Source organism: Triturus cristatus, chromosome 10 (genome assembly GCF_964204655.1).
Source record: "Triturus cristatus chromosome 10, aTriCri1.1, whole genome shotgun sequence".
Classification (NCBI taxonomy): domain Eukaryota; kingdom Metazoa; phylum Chordata; class Amphibia; order Caudata; family Salamandridae; genus Triturus; species Triturus cristatus.
The window spans coordinates 259,854,094-259,872,738 of record NC_140593.1 but is presented as its reverse complement, the minus strand read 5'-3'; the positions used below and the strand labels follow the sequence as shown (position 1 = coordinate 259,872,738).

At 46.0% G+C, this 18,645-nt stretch overlaps 1 protein-coding gene across 1 annotated transcript in view; it reads left to right on the top strand.

The window, feature by feature from the left end:
• LOC146789294 (putative acyl-CoA dehydrogenase 6) overlaps window positions 1-18,645 on the top strand; it is a 584,061-nt gene that overhangs the window by 492,020 nt on the left and 73,396 nt on the right. The window contains exon 8 of the mRNA XM_085630940.1: window positions 903-1,053. Within this exon, the coding sequence (XP_085487066.1) occupies window positions 903-1,053 (151 nt within the window). The remainder of the gene's footprint in view (window positions 1-902; window positions 1,054-18,645) is intronic.

Below are 18,645 nucleotides of genomic sequence, written 5' to 3'. Positions count from 1 at the left end.
GCCTTTCACTGTCATTGTTGACTCATCACCTTTCATTGTCATTAGCGGCCATTGCCTTTCACTGTCATTAGTGGCCATTGCCTTTCACTGTCATTAGTGGCCATTGCCTTTCACTGTCATTAGTGGCCATTGCCTTTCACTGTCATTAGTGGCCATTGCCTTTCACTGTCATTAGTGGCCATTGCCTTTCACTGTCATTAGTGGCCATTGCCTTTCACTGTCATTAGTGGCCATTGCCTTTCAGGGTCGTTAGTGGCCCATCGCCTTTCAGGGTCGTTAGTGGCCCATCGCCTTTCAGGGTCGTTAGTGGCCCATCGCCTTTCAGGACCATTAGTGGCCCAGCGCCTTTCAGGGTCGTTAGTGGCCCAGCGCCTTTCAGGGTCGTTAGTGGCCCAGCGCCTTTCGGGGTCGTTAGTGGCCCAGCGCCTTTCGGGGTCATTAGTGGCCCAGCGCCTTTCGGGGTCATTAGTGGCCCGGCGCCTTTCACTGTCATTAGGGGCTCATCGCCTTTCACTGTCATTAGTGGCCATCGCCTTTGGCTCGGTTCCCGTAAGTGGGAAAATATGTCACAATCTGCTTCATTAGCCACTGTCACCGCAATAGATGCACTTAATCATCATAATTCCCGTGCAAGTGGATGTATTTTTTTCTTTTATGGATAAACACATCCGCCTTTAACATTTTGTGCTGAATCATTGATTAGGTGTCTACAAACCTTATGGATTGTCTTTGTGAGTTCTGAAGTGTACGGATATAGTAGTATCTGCAGTGTTAAAACAGGCATGTAAATGGCCAGGCTATGTGGAGTTAAATAAATCCTATTACAAATGATGCACCTTAATACATTTTATCATCAATGTTATAATTATTGAACTAACCAAAATCCGTGTTTTATTTCTTAGATTTGTATGTTAAAGGCAATGATGTGACCAAACTTGCTTCCATGGCCAAGTTAAAAGCTGGTCGACTAGTACGCGAGCTAGCAGACAGCTGCCTCCAGTTCTGGGGAGGAATGGGCTTCACTAATGAGGTGCTAGTCAGTCGCATTTACAGGTGAGCCTAATCAATTACTATATTCATCATGGTATTTTCAGTTCCAGTAGATAAGATGTCTGTGGGTCTGATTGTTAGCTGGCATTTTGCGGGTCTAAATACAACTTTAAGGCTGACTAGTTTATTGGCTAACTTGTATTCATTCCTGATGGTAACTTCTAACTATAGATTCTTCACCTATAAAACATTCCCAGGCACAGACGGATCTGGAATTATTTTTCAAACGTGCCTCCTGTGTTCCAGTTTGTGGCTCCATATGGCTCCTCAGTGACTTTACACTGTACCTTGAGATGGACCAGAGCTGCATGCAAGCACTGCCACCCCTAAATGCCAATGTCAGTACCTTTGTGTCCCCTTCAGTGTGGATCCGGAGCTCATGTCTCGATTTTGTCTTATTTTTTTTTTCGGCAACTCCGAATTTTGTCTCAAAGAAAGTGTACCACAGATGATGTCTCCCTGCAGTCAAGAGGATTTAGGCTGTGATGCGACTGCAGAAAACTGATGTCGATCACGGATCCGCACAATTGTGTGCCTATCGTGCTAGAACTCTGGTTACGACTTATGCACCCGCTTGCACCTGAAGGTAGTTAGGTAGCAGGAGTTAAAGCCTTTACGTTACGTAACATAAGAAGGAGTAGCGCTTGAAACAAATGTCCACTCCAAGTTGCAGCTGTTCTCAATCGTGGTCATGACATTAGTTCTGGGTGAAGTTCTGTTCCCGCTAAAAGTTTTCCAGTAAGTAAAAGTAAAAAATGTGCCATAAATGCAATAAAGCCAAGTGGGATCTGTCCCCATCCTATCACTCAAAGACTAGGAAGAAGTGGCTAGGGTCGTCACTTAAAGGGCCTGATATCTTATGACTGCGCCGAACCCAGACTTGGTCCTTATGCCCCCAAATTTCTGTGCTTTTGTCAATCACACAGGCAATAACGGCCTTTAAGGAGGCCATGCTGCAAATGTTTCAGAAGCAGCATCCTCCTTTTAGTGCACATCTGGACCCTATGGAGCCATAAGGGTCCCCAGTTGGACCCTCACCTGCAGGCCTTCCTCTGATACTGACTGTCCCTTCGGAACCAGTTCCTAGCCATATCAAAACCTGTCCAGGCTTCTGTTGCGGCTGTGGGGTCCACACCAGTTCCTTCCATGCCAGCGATTAATCCACTCGCAACACCAGTATCTGACCCTGAGCTGATGTGTGCTTGTGCCAGGCCTATGACATAACCTTCAGCCTTGTCCTCTGCCTCAACTCCAGTACCATCAAATAGCATAGGCCCTCTTTGGCTCCTTCTCCGATGCTGTCCAGAGCACACTCAATGTCCCCACAATGCAGGATGAAAAGGAGGTGGATCATTTTGCCACCTCTACCTCCCAATACTCTGATGAAAGGTTGTATTCACTTGCAAAATGCCAGTGGAGTAGATCTCTCACTGGAGACCAAGCTGAACTTGCCACCTGTTCCACCAAGGGAAACTATGCATTACCTTAACCAAGCATGCATTACAACGCATGCGTGGTTACCACGAATAGCCTTTACCATGCATACCTTTACTACGAGATACGTAGTAAAGGCATGTGTGTTAAAGGCTTAAATGAAAAAAGGGGGCTTGGGGGTTCTTCCCCCCCCCCCCCCCCCCTCCAAAAATCGCACCTGTTTCCGTGGCGAAGTGGAGGCAATCAGCGTCGTTAGAGGAAACGGAAAGACACTTCCGCTTTACGACGTGCAACGTCACAATGGAAGATCATGGCGAGGAGACGACGTGGAGAGGTAAGGGGAATTTTAGTTAAAAAAAAAAATATATATATGTGTATGTGTGTGTATATATATATATATATATATATATATATATATATATATATATATATATATAAGGTACAATTGTAAAAGCGGTAGTAGTGTTTGATTGTGTCGCACTTCAGTAATCAGTACATCATCAGACAAGGTAATGTGACAAACTTTCTTATTTTTGTAACAACAGCATTTATAGAAATGGTGCCACTAAGGGTTACAAATGCACCCTACTACCTTGGGTGCATATACACCTGGGTCTCGTAAACGTGGCCCTGTGATACTATGAACAATACACGTACCCCGGCACTCATATGTAATATTCTTATATAGTAAGAAACACAGTATTATGCAAAGGATTTCATTGTCATCTCGTACTAATTCAACACAGAGAGGTCTTTATGCAAAAGTATAAATATTTTTAATTTCATCAAAAAAGTTTTGGTATGTGATTCTGAACAAGACGTTTTGATAACATATTATTCCAAAGACAGAAACCAATGGAACACCTTTACATATTTAATACATTAGTATGTTGGAATTCATTTGTAGTTGGTGACATTGGTTCCGTAATCTTGATCTCAAGCGCGCTACAGCCGACACGTGTTTCGTCACGACAGTGACTTTCTCAAGGCTGTAAGGGTAATAACATGAACTTTTAACGTGTACAGAATCTGTCTTTGGAATAATATGTTATCAAAACGTCTTGTTCAGAATCACATACCAAAACTTTTTTGATGAAATTAAAAATATTTATACTTTTGCATAAAGACCTCTCTGTGTTGAATTAGTACGAGATGACAATGAAATCCTTTGCATAATACTGTGTTTCTTACTATATAAGAATATTACATATGAGTGCCGGGGTACGTGTATTGTTCATATATATATAAGGATTGAGGGGGTTGTGTTACGCAGGGGTCCGATTTTAGGGTTAAGGGCAGGGGAGGGGTATTTGTAAGAAGGGTTTAGGGGTGGGGGAATCGTGAAGGCAAACATTTTAAGGTTTCTGGGCAGGGGTAATTCTAAGAAGGATTGGGGGCTGGGGGTCGGGGGGGTCGCGAAGGGATACAGGGGAGGGGTATTTAAAAAAATAAAAATTAGAGAACTAGAGAGGGGAGGGCACAAGGGAGCACTTACAGGAAATGGGCAAGGGGTCTGAGATAACCTTTACCAAGAGTATGCCCTTACCATGCATGAATTTACAACGAAAATCGTCGTAAAGGAATATTCGTGGTAAAGGTTATGCATGGTAATAGCATTCGCGTTGTAACACATTCATGGTAAAGGCATGCTTTGCAACTGAATGCTTTGTAACGTCATACAACCTTCCACCAACAGAACAAGTGCATCTTTTGCTGTGGTAGTGCGAAGAACAGAACAAGCGCTAGATTGGCAATTGGCTACTTTGTAACCCAAAGCCAATTTATTGACTGAAATTCTTCAACCACGTGTAACTTCACCTGAGCCTTTAATTTGTAACAAGGCCCTGACAGACACTCTTATGACCACTTGGTTAAAGCACTTTTCATCCCCTCTGGTCAGCTAACCTGCGGTTAAACAGCCCTGATCAGCTTCTGATTATCCTGATTTTTTGACGAAACATCCAACGCCTGAAAGCCATGTGGTGCTGATATCAACATGTAAAATCAATTTAAATGCTTTGCCTTTAAACACCCCCAGATATGGAGTTGAAATACACCATGTTTTTGGGCAAAACACATGTTTTCCTCATCTAGCCTGGATTTACACAGTATGATCGCGGTGTGCCTCTGGGCAGGTACACCCATGCCTTAATGGACACAGCCAGCAAGAGTTTGCCAGCTGTTCTCCAGGGAGTGAGATAAATTATTTCCTCCCTGACTGTAGACCCATTACCTCAGAGAAATGGGTGTAAGAAATTGTTAAAAAGAGTTAGGGCCCATGTTTCATTTTGTCCCCAATCCCTATTCCTCGAACCCAGAGCAATTTTTAGCAGACCATGCTCTTGTCTTTTGATCTCTTGCTGGCCAACGGTGCTATAGAGTGAGTGCCAGGCTTGAAAAAGGGTGAGGGAGGCTATTTGTGCTGTTACCTTGCCCAGATGTAGGACACAGCCCTCAGGCCTATACTGGACTGTTGCATCCTGTTATATTTATAAGCACGTGCTGTTTTCATTTTCATCTGGTCCGAGTGTTCCACAGTAACATTCTTGTGGAACATTGAAAGCCAGAGGAGTTGGTGCTGCAGCCTCGACCTGTGTGGCTGCACTTTTCTGTGTCGCAGAATAAATCTATCTTACACTTGCTGACCTGGAACAGGATTTTTTACATGGGCCTTCGGGTATTAACTGTGTTTCTGAAGGACAAATTAAAAATGCACATTCTGGCCCTGATATTCCCTGCTGTGGATCCCGGGGACTGAATGGTGTCCCAGGGCACATATTTTCATATTCCTGGCCTGCAGTCACTCAGGTGTTCTCTTTTCTTAGCAGTAGGGTCAGAAAATGTTCAGTCTGTGTTTTGCCCTCAGAAATTATGGCGGTGGTCAGGAATGCTATTTCTGAAACTCGATTTGGTGCGGAAGGTGGGCTTGCCGCAGTCAGTCATAGGCCACCTTGGGACAACAATGGGCTTTGAATCTCCTTGGGGTTTTCCATTGATGAGTGGAAGTCCCAACTGAGTCGTGCACAGAGGATTCCCTTCATAGGGGCTATTATGGACACATTAGAGTTTAATACCTTTCCACCACTGCAGCAAGTTCAGTACATTCAAGATATAATTAACATGTTTTGGGCTCATTCCTGGGTCTTGGTGAGAGTGGTACTGAGGCTTTTTAGGCTCCTGGCATTGTGCATCCTCATCTCGAACGCCAAATGACATGTGTGGACTACCAATAGAACCTAAGGAGCCAGCACTAAGGTTGTCTCTCCTACATTCCATATCTAACTAAAAAATTGACTTCATGTGGTGGCAAACAAGCGCCAACTTGACCTGCGAAGACCACTGTTCCTCCTCTTTATCCATTCAAAACATCATGTTTGCCACAGACATGTCGGGCAGGCCTCTGGGGGATGTGGATATCAGAGGCTGTAGGTCTGTAGCAGAGAGACCGCACCACATCAGTGTTTTGGATCTTTGGGTGATCTGTTTTTTACAAACTATCAAAGACAAGACTGGTACACATCCTAACAGACAACTCAACCACCAGGTGGTACTGTCACGGGCAGGATGGGATCCTCTGCCCGGAGGCTGTACAACCCTGGAGGTGGCTTAACCTACACAATATTTTTGGGGTAGTCAACCACAAGGAGTCCCTCAACACAAGTAGAAGAGTTGAGAAGATGTCAGCTAGTGGACTACAAATGGCATGTCTATCCTGAGGTGACATAGGGCATCTGCAGTCTGTGGACTGTGCTTTGGGTAGATCTGTTGCCTCCATTAAGCACATGCAGTATCATTACCTCTGCACATTGGAGTTTCCTCCAAAAAGGTCATTAAGAAACACATTCCACCTGTGATGGGGCAAGTTTTTCCTGTACGTGTTCCTGCGACTGCCTGTTCTTGAGTTCTGAGGAAAGGCAGGACAGATTAGTCCGGAGTCATCTTAATAGCCTTGGACTGGGCCAGGATAGTGTGGTACCTAGACTTCATGAGCATTTACACTCCGATATGGCTACTTCTTTAGGAGGACCTCTTGTATCACCAAAAGGGTAGAACCTCCACAACTTACACCTCTGTGCATGGAGATTGAGCAGAGGCAGATCATTATTTTGACTTGCCACATCTGAAGTTGTAGAGGTTTTTCTTGTAGCCAGATGCCTGTCCACAGGGTCCATCTATACTGAGTACTGAGAACGTTTTGTGGCCTGCTGTGCGGTACATCATCTAGTCCCTCTGCAGGCCAAACTCTCTCATGTATTGTCATTTTGTTGGCCCAGTACAGCCTTCTATTGGGCACAGTAAAGGGATACTTGTCTTCACTTTTGACATTTTATGCTTGCCTGACCAACCCTTTTTATTTAGATCTCCGGTTGGGATGTGTTTTCTGAAGGGCACACGGTCAAGACAGTCTTTCTTCTCACCATTACTTCGGTGTGCACAGTGAACAAAATACAGGAACTGTCCCTGCAGACTTTGGCTGCCTTCTTACCAAAGATGGAATCACTTTCAAGTTGGTTAATCAATAACCTTGCTGCCATTTTTCACTCTCCCATATCCCTCGAAAGTGGCTCCACACAATTGTTCCTTAAGAGAGGTTTGAGTTTGTACATTGACTGTACAAGACCACAATGTAGATAATCAGCTCTTTGTGGGGTTCGATGGGACCAAAAATCACATGGCGTTGCAAAAGAGGACTCTACCCATGTGCGTAGTATTATACCTTACAATCAACTGTGCCCTGATGAAGGGACTCCCCCCAAGAAAGGCTGTGGGCTCATTCAACCTGGGCCTAGACCACTACAACGGCATTGGAAAAGGGATGTGTTGGTTCGGATGTCTGTTAGGCTGCTATGTGCGCATCAGTGAATACATTCACAAATCACTAATGTCTTAACAGCCAGGTCTGTCTGCATGGCTATTTTATCTGCCTGGTCCTCCAAGACCTCCTAATATAAGTACTCTCTTCACACCCTCCACCTTCCAGAAATACCACTGTGGTATCTTTTATTAAGGTGTGAAATCTGCTGTTAGAACTAGTTCCTTACCTTTGGAAACACTTGTCTCACCTTCCCTTCTGTGAAGTGGACACCTGTACATCATAACAAGGTCCCAGGTTAGCTTTTGGCAAACTGTCACTTGCAGTTTGTTTGAAGTGCTCCGCATCTGATAGCACCAAAGGAGAAAGATTAAGAAGCTGACATCATTGTGCAGAGATGGTAATTTTATGTGGTTTCAGTCCATCACTACTAGGAGGTGTAAAGTTCTGATGGAGACTTATAGTGCCACCTATCAGCACATGTGAGCATTACTAAAAATACATTTGTGGATCCAGTCTGGTGCCTGGGAATAGACAGAGTGTGGAAACTACAATTTGAGTTCTCACCAGAAAGAGCGTTACTAAAGGTAAGTCGCTTGTTTTTCTTGAACATGAGAGCACAAGATTGTTTTTTAAGGTTATGATTAGCAACTTGTTTTGCTGTTTCTGCCACGAAAAATTGATTTTGTAAGTTAGGAAGACTCATGTATGTTGTACAATGTGTTTCTCTCACAACCAAACCTGTATAGGGCAATGGAGCCGGCCTGGATAGGAGAGGACTAGCTATTTGAAATTGGTGTAGTCAATGAAAGTTTGAGTACTTCCAATCCAAAACACTGCAACTTGTCAATATGTGCAATAGTGCCCCTCAGTTAAATGACCCACAAAATATTACACAGTATTTTATTACTAGAACAAGTTTTCTCACCAATGCGGCTGTGTACACTGTATTCATAACAAATTGCCCTCTTGAAAGAGAAGGTTCTAACAAAAACTGTCTCGATCGCTGAATGGGGGAAAGCATTAAACCCAATGTAAGTGGAGCCAAACAATCCCGTTCTGACAATGTTATCCTTCACTCACTAAGTCATCCCTACACATTCACCCTGTAGTTGGGTTTGCAGTTCCTATTTAAAAGTATGTTGGATCCCCGCCCCTCCCAGGGAATTTTTCAGTTGTCAGATTTCACCTCACCTATTAATTGCCCTGTTGGTGAGACAAGAGGACCTCCTGAAGAAGTAGCCAGATTGAAGTGTAAATGCTCATGCTCTTGAGATCTGGGTATCACACTATCCTGACCCAGTCCAAGGCGATCAACATTACGTGGGCCTAATTTATCTCGCCTTTCCTCAAAACTCAAGGGTAGGCAGTGGCGGGAACGTGTACAGGAGAAACTTGTCCCATCGTAGGTGGAATGTTTCTCAATTACTTTTTGGAGGAAACTCCAGTGTGCAGAAGTTTTGACACTGCATGTGCTTAATGGTGTCAAACAGATATAAGCAGAGCACTGTCCACAGATGTCCTATGTTACCTCAGGATGGAGATGCCACTTGTGGTTAGCAATGAGGAATCATACAAATTGTACGAGTCTGTGTGGCGGTCCACACTGCGGTCATGAGTAGGCGGATCAATTGGACAAGCAAGATCAAAACTCCCTTGCAGGGAGACAGTGCTTCTGCTGCCTGGGTATGTGCCTTGTGTAATTAAATGCTTTCCCTTAGTTATAAATCTGGTTCCCAAATCCTGCCCTTTCACAAACGGGTTGGTAGCCCTATCAGGTGAAATTAACTACATTTCCTACTTACTGCTTCTTAAGAAGTGAGTTTACCTGGGTTCCGGTAAGTGCCTTTTTCCATTCCCATTATTAACCATCACAACAAAGATGGGGTAAGACAGGAATGCCCAGAGGAATATGTCCACTAGTGGCTCATGACAGACTAGTACCAAATTGTCTAATGAATGAATCCTGAGATTACTGTTAATTTGTGTTGCAAAGCTACACTCCACAATGGGACCCTCCCTCAGGACCAAGTCACGTCAACAACCCATCTATACTGTAACAGAGCCAAAGCCTAATACATAGGCCCATCTTGTCTGACTTATCTCGGTGTCAATAAGGGCAGTAAGCTGAACAAAGCAGTAGAAAGGGGAAGGTAGGAGAGAGAGCACAAGTGAGAGACATAAGCGCTGCAGTTTGGAGCCAACTTAGTTTCGTCTTCTGGTTTGCCATCTTGTCAGTGGTGTATACTTGTGTTGGACTTGGCTCTTTTTGCAGGGTCATCCCTAGACTTTTTGCTTTTCTCCTAGCCTTTTTTTCTGACATGGTGTTGGTGGTTTTAGGACTCTGGGCACTTTAGCACTGCTGTCCAGTGTAAAGTGTGTGTGCTCTCTGTGATAAACATGGTAAGATTGGTCTACACCTGTTTGGTCTATTTAATTTACCTGTCAGTCCCTTGTAAAGTGGTATCTCATATACACAGGGCTGGTATATTAAATGCTACTGGTGGGTTTGCAGCGCTGATTGCGCCACCCACCAAAGTAGCCTTTCAAACCTATCCCAGGCCTCGGCCATTGCAGGGCCTGTGCGCGCAGTGTTACTGCCGCTGTGACGTGGCACCTAAAGTGTGTGCCATGTCTGTGACCCCCCCCCCCCCTTTTTACTGCATGTCAGTCACCCCTAAGGTAGGCCCTAGCCAGCCCTATGGGCAGGGTGTATTGTAGGTAAAAGGTAGGACATGTATCTTAAGTGTGGGACATGTCCTGGTAGTGACTAACAGACATTTTGGTTTCTCACTACTGTGAGGCTGCCTTCCCATAGGAATGCATTGGGGATTATCTGATAAGTGTTTCAGTGGTAATTCCTGATATGAGAGAACCAGCATGGTCAAAATTGGTATGATTGGAATAGTGATGATAAATGCTATGCAATGGTGTGCACGGATTTATTATCACTATTTTAGAAATGCCACTTTTAGAAGTTGGCATTTCTGCGTGCTAAGTGTCTGCCTGACTGATGTGGATTGCATGTCTGGCTTTGGAGTGGCAGGGGCTGGTGAGGTGTGTGTGGCTCCAGGAGGGGCAGGGTGAGTCAGCGCTAGGCTGAATAGGGCATCTGCATCTGGAGTAGCGGGTGGGGTAGTCCCCTGACCCTGAGTAGACCTGTGCCTGCCTATGTGAATACTGGCTCCACCCCCCTGTGGTGTGTCTGATGGCAGAGCCCCCATCTCACAAAGGAGGGTGTGAGCACTGTACAGAAAAGTGCTCTACACTCCCCAGAACCAGTTAGGACTGGTTTCCCCCAAGCCCTGTGCCAGGGCAGACGAAGAGAATGCTGGTATAAATTTTGGGGTTGTGACCCCATGAAAATGTTCTGCTTTTGTGCTTCCAGGCGACTTGCTGCTGCTGGGCCCCAGGAGGAACCGCCACAAGAGACTGCCTCCCTGCTGGAGGGCTCTGTATGCTGGCCTGCTAGGGCCCAGCCTTTGCTCCCTTGGAACTTTGGACCTGAGCGCCCTGTGTGCGCTACAATATCTCTCCCAGGGTGGAGAGATTGCTGGTGCCTTTGCAGCGCTGAGCTGCAACATCTACAGAGGGAATACAGACGGTGAGATTCCCCCGCATTGCGTAAGGCGAGCGGAAGCCTACCCCGCGTTTATGCTGCTTTATTAGCAGGTGTCCACCTCGCGCCTGTGCTCCTCTAGTGGGTGCCCACCCCGCTTTTATGCTTATTTGGAAGGCGGGAGCCTACCCCGCACTGTGGCACCGAAAGGGAGAACCGCCGCGGCCCGGGCCGGAAGTCAGGCGGGGTTAATTCCCGGCCCACCAATCGAAGCAGGCCGGGAAAAGAAGCAGAGAGGCGCAGGAAGTCAGGCTGAGATTGCCTGGTGGTGGGCATAGCTACGCCGGACCGCACTCCGCACACAGAGACAGTGGAGAACTACCAGAGGCGTGGGGTTAGCCAAGAGCCTCACGGGCCCCGCGAAGACATCCCCAAGGACACCGGAGGAGACCAGAAGCCCCGGTGAGTAGGGCCTGTTTGCAGAGGAACTGCCAGGCCATCTGTTGCAGCGGACGGCTGCGACTTCCCCTGCCCAGCCCCCAAGGAGCGGTGAGTGGAGCTGGGCTCTGGTTGCTGTGAGGTGGGGGAGCAAGGTGTTGGCTTCCTCCCGGATTGACGACTGAGACCGGGGGAGGTCTCGTGCACAAGGGGGCACTTTGGTTAGGAGTCCCAGTGGGGCTCTACTTTGCACAGTTGGTGCCAGGGCTGAGTTCTTTTTGGGCCAAGTTGAGGCCCAGTACACACGCCCCGTTATGAAGGGGCATTGTTCTAGGAGTCCCCGAGCTGGATTCCAGAGGCACAGTAGTACCCAGACCTGTTTGTGCTCCACAGCTGCACCGCAGAAGCGCTGGAAGCTGCAATGTTGGGGGCCATGTTATTTTAGTGTCCCAGTGGGGACCCAGGAGGCACAGTGGTGCCAGGCCTAATTCCCAGCTGCCCCGCAAGAGAGCCAGTAGCTGCAACCAGGGGGCATTTTGTTTGTTGCCTCGTAATAAGAAAGGGGTGAGAAGCGCCCCCAGGGCATTGCACACTTTTGCTTTAGCTGCAAGTGGCAGCTTAGCACCCTGACATTCTGGACAGAGGGCATTTTGAGCCCAAGTGAAAGGCCAGTTGGCCTGGGGTCAGTTGCTAAGGTGATGTATGTACCTGGCAAGTGTACTGTGGTGCACTGCGTTTTATTGCATTATGTCATGCCTTGACACTAGCAACACAGCTCCTGTGCTCACTGTACTGCTCATATCCTTGTCAGTCCTCAAGGCTTTTGGATGGCTGGTGGGTAGGGTCCAGATGTGTGCTGAAGGTCAAAGGACGCAAGGCAGTGCTGTTGTGGGTGCTGCGGGGAAAAAGACCCAGCAGCCCAGTAGTGTATAAGGGTACGTACTTCTGTGAATCGTCTGTTCGTGACAATCTCCTCACTGACAACAAACAACTCCCAAATAATCTTCTGGAACTTTTGTTTTCTAAGTACTCACAGGCACACTGTGTACAGCAACATCTGGCTAACCTACTGTGATCTGGTCCAATCTAGATTTGCAACATGGGACTTAGTCTCTAACCACTCCACATTTATCAATGGAGATGACGTCCCTCTACTGCATGCAGAATGATAAATGGATAGCTATCCAAAGAGTGATTTCAGATGACATTAAAAACAGGGAGATTTGGGTTTCTGTATTGCAACTTGAACATCTGAGGTAGAAACTCTCCATAATTGATAGCTAACAATTTGACCTTTTTTGTTGTCTGTGTGTCCTACATGACAACACCCCTCTGTGCATTAATTAGATAAAGGGAAGCTGCATCACAAAGAAAGTAGCCTTCCACTCTCTATCTCACTTGGCTCCCCCTTGCCACCCACCCCAGCCACCAAATTTTACACAAAAGCACCTGCCGTCCTGCACCTCTGTTTGAGTTGCTGTCTGCACGGAGAATCCCAGTAAGGTATGTGCAGATGACAGAGGGGACCTTGTGGGACTATCATGTGGGGGTAGAATAACTGCAGCTCATTCTGCATGTTTCTCCCCCATTATTGGATCTTTTAATAGCCTCATATTGCACCTTCTATTAGCAGGGGGACCTACCTGCTCCTGGACTGCAGCTGATAAACTCAGATGATGTATAAGAGTGCCACCTGTAATACAATATGGATTACTGGGAAACTCAATCTTGCTCCGAGGATGGAAACTCTAATCTAACCTGTTTTGTCCAGTTTGAAACTTTTGGCCAACTGCTAAGACTTTCAAATATACTCTAAAACTTCCATCAAGCTTGCCAAATGTCATATTGTAGCTTGACGTAGGTGTGCTATATGGGAGTTAATCATTGTACAATGTGGTGTAGGGTGCTGCCCATGTCCTCTTGGCTTGAACTCTCCTGCTGCTGCTGACCTTGACTGCATGGAAGCCTCCATTTAGGTCAAGGATTCAGACGGAGTACCTTTGAGCTCTGTAACCTCTTATCAGATCCTGAAGGAGGGCTGCCTCAAGAAACTACTACAGTTGCAGCTAAACTGAGCGCTGACTCTTCTTTGCAGACACCATCCTCCCTTGATGAACTTTTATTATTTTGTACTTCCTTCCATTCTGCTGCTTGGCTGAGAAACATCCATAAAGAGAGAGTCCTGTGTTAAGTAATACCCCCGGTGCGCTTGAACTTATTCAGTGGCATCAGACTCCGCTCTGACCCCCTTCATCATCGAGGCTGGTCCCACATAAGTCAAGAGCCACTGACTCGTTGCCTCTAAAATCTTCATGTTGGGAGACATCCCCATTTTAAAGTGCTGACCCCACCTATATCTACATGTGGGCTTATTATCTTGGCTACAGTAGCTCGTTTTCCCGAACCATGAGACCTTCATTTTCATTGATGGTTACTGATGCACAATAATTTTGATTACAATCTTGTTCCCTTTGCAACTAATTTTCCAGTCTTTCTGATAAGTAGGTTCTCAAATAGGAAAGTATGTTCAGTTTTCACAGAAGGATAGCTTTATGCTGCAGTGTTGATCATTATTGATGAGTAACCTACCCTACTGCTATTGAGCCATGATTGTCTGCTTCTCCACATCTACTTGGTGTGTAAGGGGGTGGGGGGTTTGATGGACAAACGTTCTGTTGCAATCCCATCTACCTCCTGAGGCTTGAGCCGGGAGAGCTACATCCTCCTGAGGCTTGAGCCGGGAGAGCTGCTATTTTCCACATTTTGCACAGTCATTTGCTATTTTGCACATTAAAGCTGATTGAGAGAAGTGAGAAGCGAGCTGAGGTGAATTTTAAAAATCGTTTTATTTGGTTTGTAAAACGAATTTATTTTATGATCCATCATAGTTTTTTTAATATTGAGTATTTCGTCATCTGGGGCAATCTGTTTTAATTTAACATTTTAGAAAGGGAGGCACCTTGCCCGGTTGGGGATTGAACCGGGGACGTTGCGAGCTTTAACGGGGCCGCCATCTTGGGGGAAGTACGGTCAGCCGGCTAGTGGTTGCGCCCCTGACTGTACAATTACAATTGCCGACGCCACCGCGCAGAGGACGTACGCAGCGGGCGCACCAAAGGCAAGCCCGTCTGCGCCCATCCACGCCGGTTCAGCACCCAGCGCCAGTTCCCATGCCGGTGTTGAAAAGAGTGAGCCTGTAAGTTTGTACTGGTCAAGTGATCAGCTAAAAAGTTTAAATAGAATTGGCAGGCTAGCTGGATGTTATAGCCACAACTTGGGTAGGGGACTGCCTAACTGCCCCATATCATGTCCCAGGTGCAAAGTCATGCTTCCAGAAGTGCTATATCAGCCAATTCTGTCACAAGTCCAATTAAGTTTGACTCGTACAGGCAAGCCACAATCACAGGGACTAAAATGCATTCTGGTAAATGCCAGATCCTTGGTAAAACACAGCATAGAATGCGCCAGATTAATTGAGGATAAGGGCATAATGGTTGCCTTCATTACAGAGTCATGGATGGACGAGGCATCTGGGCCAGATTTGGTTAAGGCTACGCCCCCTGGCTATGTAAGTTATACTCTAAATAGGCCTTCTAGGAGAGGTGGGGGGCTTGCCGTCATTTATCACTCCACCATTAAGGCAACCTTCGAAAACGCTTCCATCTTAGACTGTGAGGCACTTGAATTCTGCATATACTATTCCCACCAGGCTACTTTCAAGGGAGTTCTCTTATATAGACCACCAGGCCCCAGGACGCCTTTTTAAACTTCGGTTGGAAATCTGCTTGAAAGAGGTATCTGTGCTAGTTCTTTTACTATGCTGGGAGATTTCAATTTCTACCTAGAGGCCTCGGCTGACCCAGATACAGCGAATCTTTTGAAATTTATGCAAAGTATGAACCTTGATCAACGAGCTGTTGGCCCCACCCACACTGCAGGGCATACTCTGGACGGGATTTTTTCTAACAACCCGCAACTTTCGTTTACAGACTTACTTCCCTTGGTTTGGTCTGACCATGTGGCAGTTTGCTTCGAGTTGGCATTTTCTAGTCAACATGATGAGAATAAATTGGTAAAGAAGCAAGTGGCTTTTAGAGCATGGAACAAAATTGAGGCTAAAGAGTTAGAAAATCTATTGAATGTTTCCCTTCCAAGCTTATCGATAGATATAGAAGAGGCAACCACCCAATACTCTAAATGGCTTGAAGCTGCCGGTGACAAGCTAGCGCCGAAAAAACTATTCTATTCTAATAGAACACGGCCTCCTGCTCCATGGTATGGACAGGAATTAAAAGATCTTCAATTGAAATGCAAGTTACTAGAGAGGAAATTGAGAAAAGGATACAAAGCCCTGGAGAAAGAGGCATATAGACTAAGTCTTGTGGCATATAAACATGCTCTCCAAGCGGTGAAGAAAACATTCTTCGCCAATCGAATAAACTCTGCTGTAAATTCAGCCAAAGAACTTTTTAAAATAGTAACCAGCCTGGCATACCCGGACCCTCCCAGTATCCCCTCGAGTAAGGAGCTCTGCGATACAATTGCCAAATTCTTTTTTAGTAAGGTGGAGACTATTTTTTCTACGTTCAATGGCCCTATAACAGACGGGAAACTAGATGCTGAAGAGAGGTACAAATTACGCGTAGGTTCATATCTTAGTCTAGATGAATTCATGCCTCTTCCCACTAGTGAGACTTATAAGTTATTGATGTCCACTAAATCTGGCTCTCCTTATGATCCATGTCCAGTAGCAGCCTTAAAACTAGCCCCAGAACCAATTACCATTGCATTGACCACGATCATAAATGCCATGTTTAAGCAAGGATATTTCCCGATAGCCTGGAAGTCCGCATCAATCCTGCCGCTACTTAAGAAACCTAACCTAAACCCGAAGGATCCTAATAATTTTCGACCCATTTCACGAATCCCCCTGCCATCTAAATTAGCTGAGAAAAGTATGAATGCACAACTCACCTCATACTTACTAGAAGCTCAAGTATTGGATCGGACTCAATATGGGTTTAGAGCAGGCCATAGTACCGAGTCCGCGCTGCTAAAATCTACAGAGGAAATCAGAATTGCATTAGATCAGGGAGGTAAGGCCGCAATGATCATGCTTGATCTGTCGGCGGCTTTCGATACGGTCCATCACGATTTGTTGATGGACCGGTTGTGGGAATGTGGAGTACAAGGAAAAGCATGGGAACTCTTGAAGTCCTTCCTCTCAGACAGAAAACAGACAGTGTCTCTCGGCACGTTCTGTTCTAAACCGTTTCCACTGCCATGCGGGGTTCCACAAGGTTCCTCGCTTAGTCCAACACTATTTAACGTTTATGTGTCCTCTCTTGCCCCTTTGATCAGGTCATTTGGATTTGGTCTTATATCATATGCAGATGACACCCAGATCGTGGTGTCTCTGCAACCAGGGCAAGAGAGGAGGACAGAACTACGTTTTCATGATTGCATGGACGCAGTGGGTTTATGGATGGCCCAGAACTGTTTAAAACTTAACTCAAGCAAGACAGAGGTCATCTTGTTTGGGAAGTTGGTGTCCGGTTTCACTGGGCTCACTTCCAACCCCCTCCAGGAAAGTAAAGAATCTGGGATTCTTGATTGATGATAGGCTCCAGTTTGAAGATCAAGTCAATTCAGTTGTCTCGCTACTACATTTGTCTTGAGATCCTGTAGGAAAATCTTACAGTATATTCCCAAGGAGAACCAACGCACTATAGTGACTGCATTGACTATGACCAGGCTGGATTATTGCAACAGCCTTTATTGTAATATCCAGGAGCGCCTGTTGCATAGATTACAACTTCTTCAAAACTCGGCAGCCAGATTACTTACAGGGACACCTACATTTGCCTCTGTTTCTGGTGACATTAGAAGACTTCTCTGGCTACCAGTTAAGAAACGGGTGCAGTTTAAGTCACTTTGCACCGTTTTTAAAGCTCTTCATGAGAATGGCCCAGAACATTTAAAGCAGCAGTTTAAGTGGTATGCTCCAAATAGACCATTGCGATCTCTAGGAGCTAAATTGGTGGCAGTTCCAGCCTTTAAAAAAACTGGCTGGGGAGGAAGGAGCTTTCGGGTGGGGGCAGCCAAAGCTTGGAATGCCCTCCTGTTTCAACTTCGTAACAGCATGGATCTCATGGCTTTTAGGAGGGCCTTGAAAACCTGGATGTTTAATGGGTAATATGTGGTTCTTTTGGTGCCCTTGTTTGCAGGAGGTTCTTTGTAGATAGCGCCAGGACACCTTCGGGTAACAGTTTGCGCTTTAAAAATATTATAACATAACATAACAATGACCAGAGCCTTTTCTCCTGTGATGACTACTTTTCGCTGCAACTTCAGGGGTCTAAGAAAAACCTGATGTGAGAAGGTGGCCTGGTACATGCTGTCCACTAATTGAAGTGGGCACCTTACACCAGCCCAAACGACTCTTATGATGTATGAGATCAAAGATAACCTTTAGAAAGCTATCCTAGTGACCGCTATGGAGAGCAGCCTTCAGGCTTAATCTCGAAGGAATGTAAAGCGATTTGTTTTACCAGAATATCTCCTTTAGTATTAATCAAATCAAAGGAGAACCACACAGTAGTTATAAAAATATGTATTTATTTATATAACACTCCCTAGTATCCTCTACACCTGGGTACAAAACAAAGTACACAATACTTTAGCAAAGAAACCGTTGTAAGTAGCACAATGCACAGTGAGACCAAACCATATACTAAAATAGTGGTATAAGAACCACAACTGGAGTCGAGACAGTGTCTTGAAAACGTAGAATCGCTGGGACACCAAGGAACCACCCAAGGTGAGTGAAAAGGGACCCCACGGGGGACGGGTGCAGTGTGCTAACATGAACGCAGGCTCCGTACAATTCTATGGGGAAGTCGCGGTTATCATTTTAAAGTTTAAGGCCCCTGCTCGGTAGACTTCGAGGAAACCCTTTGGAACTTAGGGGTTGGAGAGTCACCCCGCCCGTGGATACCGAAGTACCCCAGTTACCTATCCCAGAGGAGCCGGGGGCATAGGTCTGGAGTGGTGTTGGAAACCACCATCGTTTCCAATGGAGGGCTTCAAAGAAGCTGCTGCAGGGAAGGAAGAAAGTGTCCGTAGAAATCCAAGGGTGGATTCGTGATGGAAGGAACCAGAAAGCAGAGGGGACAGAGTATGGGTCACTTCAGGGAGACCAGGGGCTCGGTAGACGAATGCCCACCGATGTCGGGTGCTTCAGGTGCGAAGAAGGGATGCTTGACTCTGCAGCCACGAGGTCCAGGAAACGTTGAGGACAACCAGGAGCCGGATGCGAGCTGTCCCACGAAATATGTCGAGTGCTTAGGGG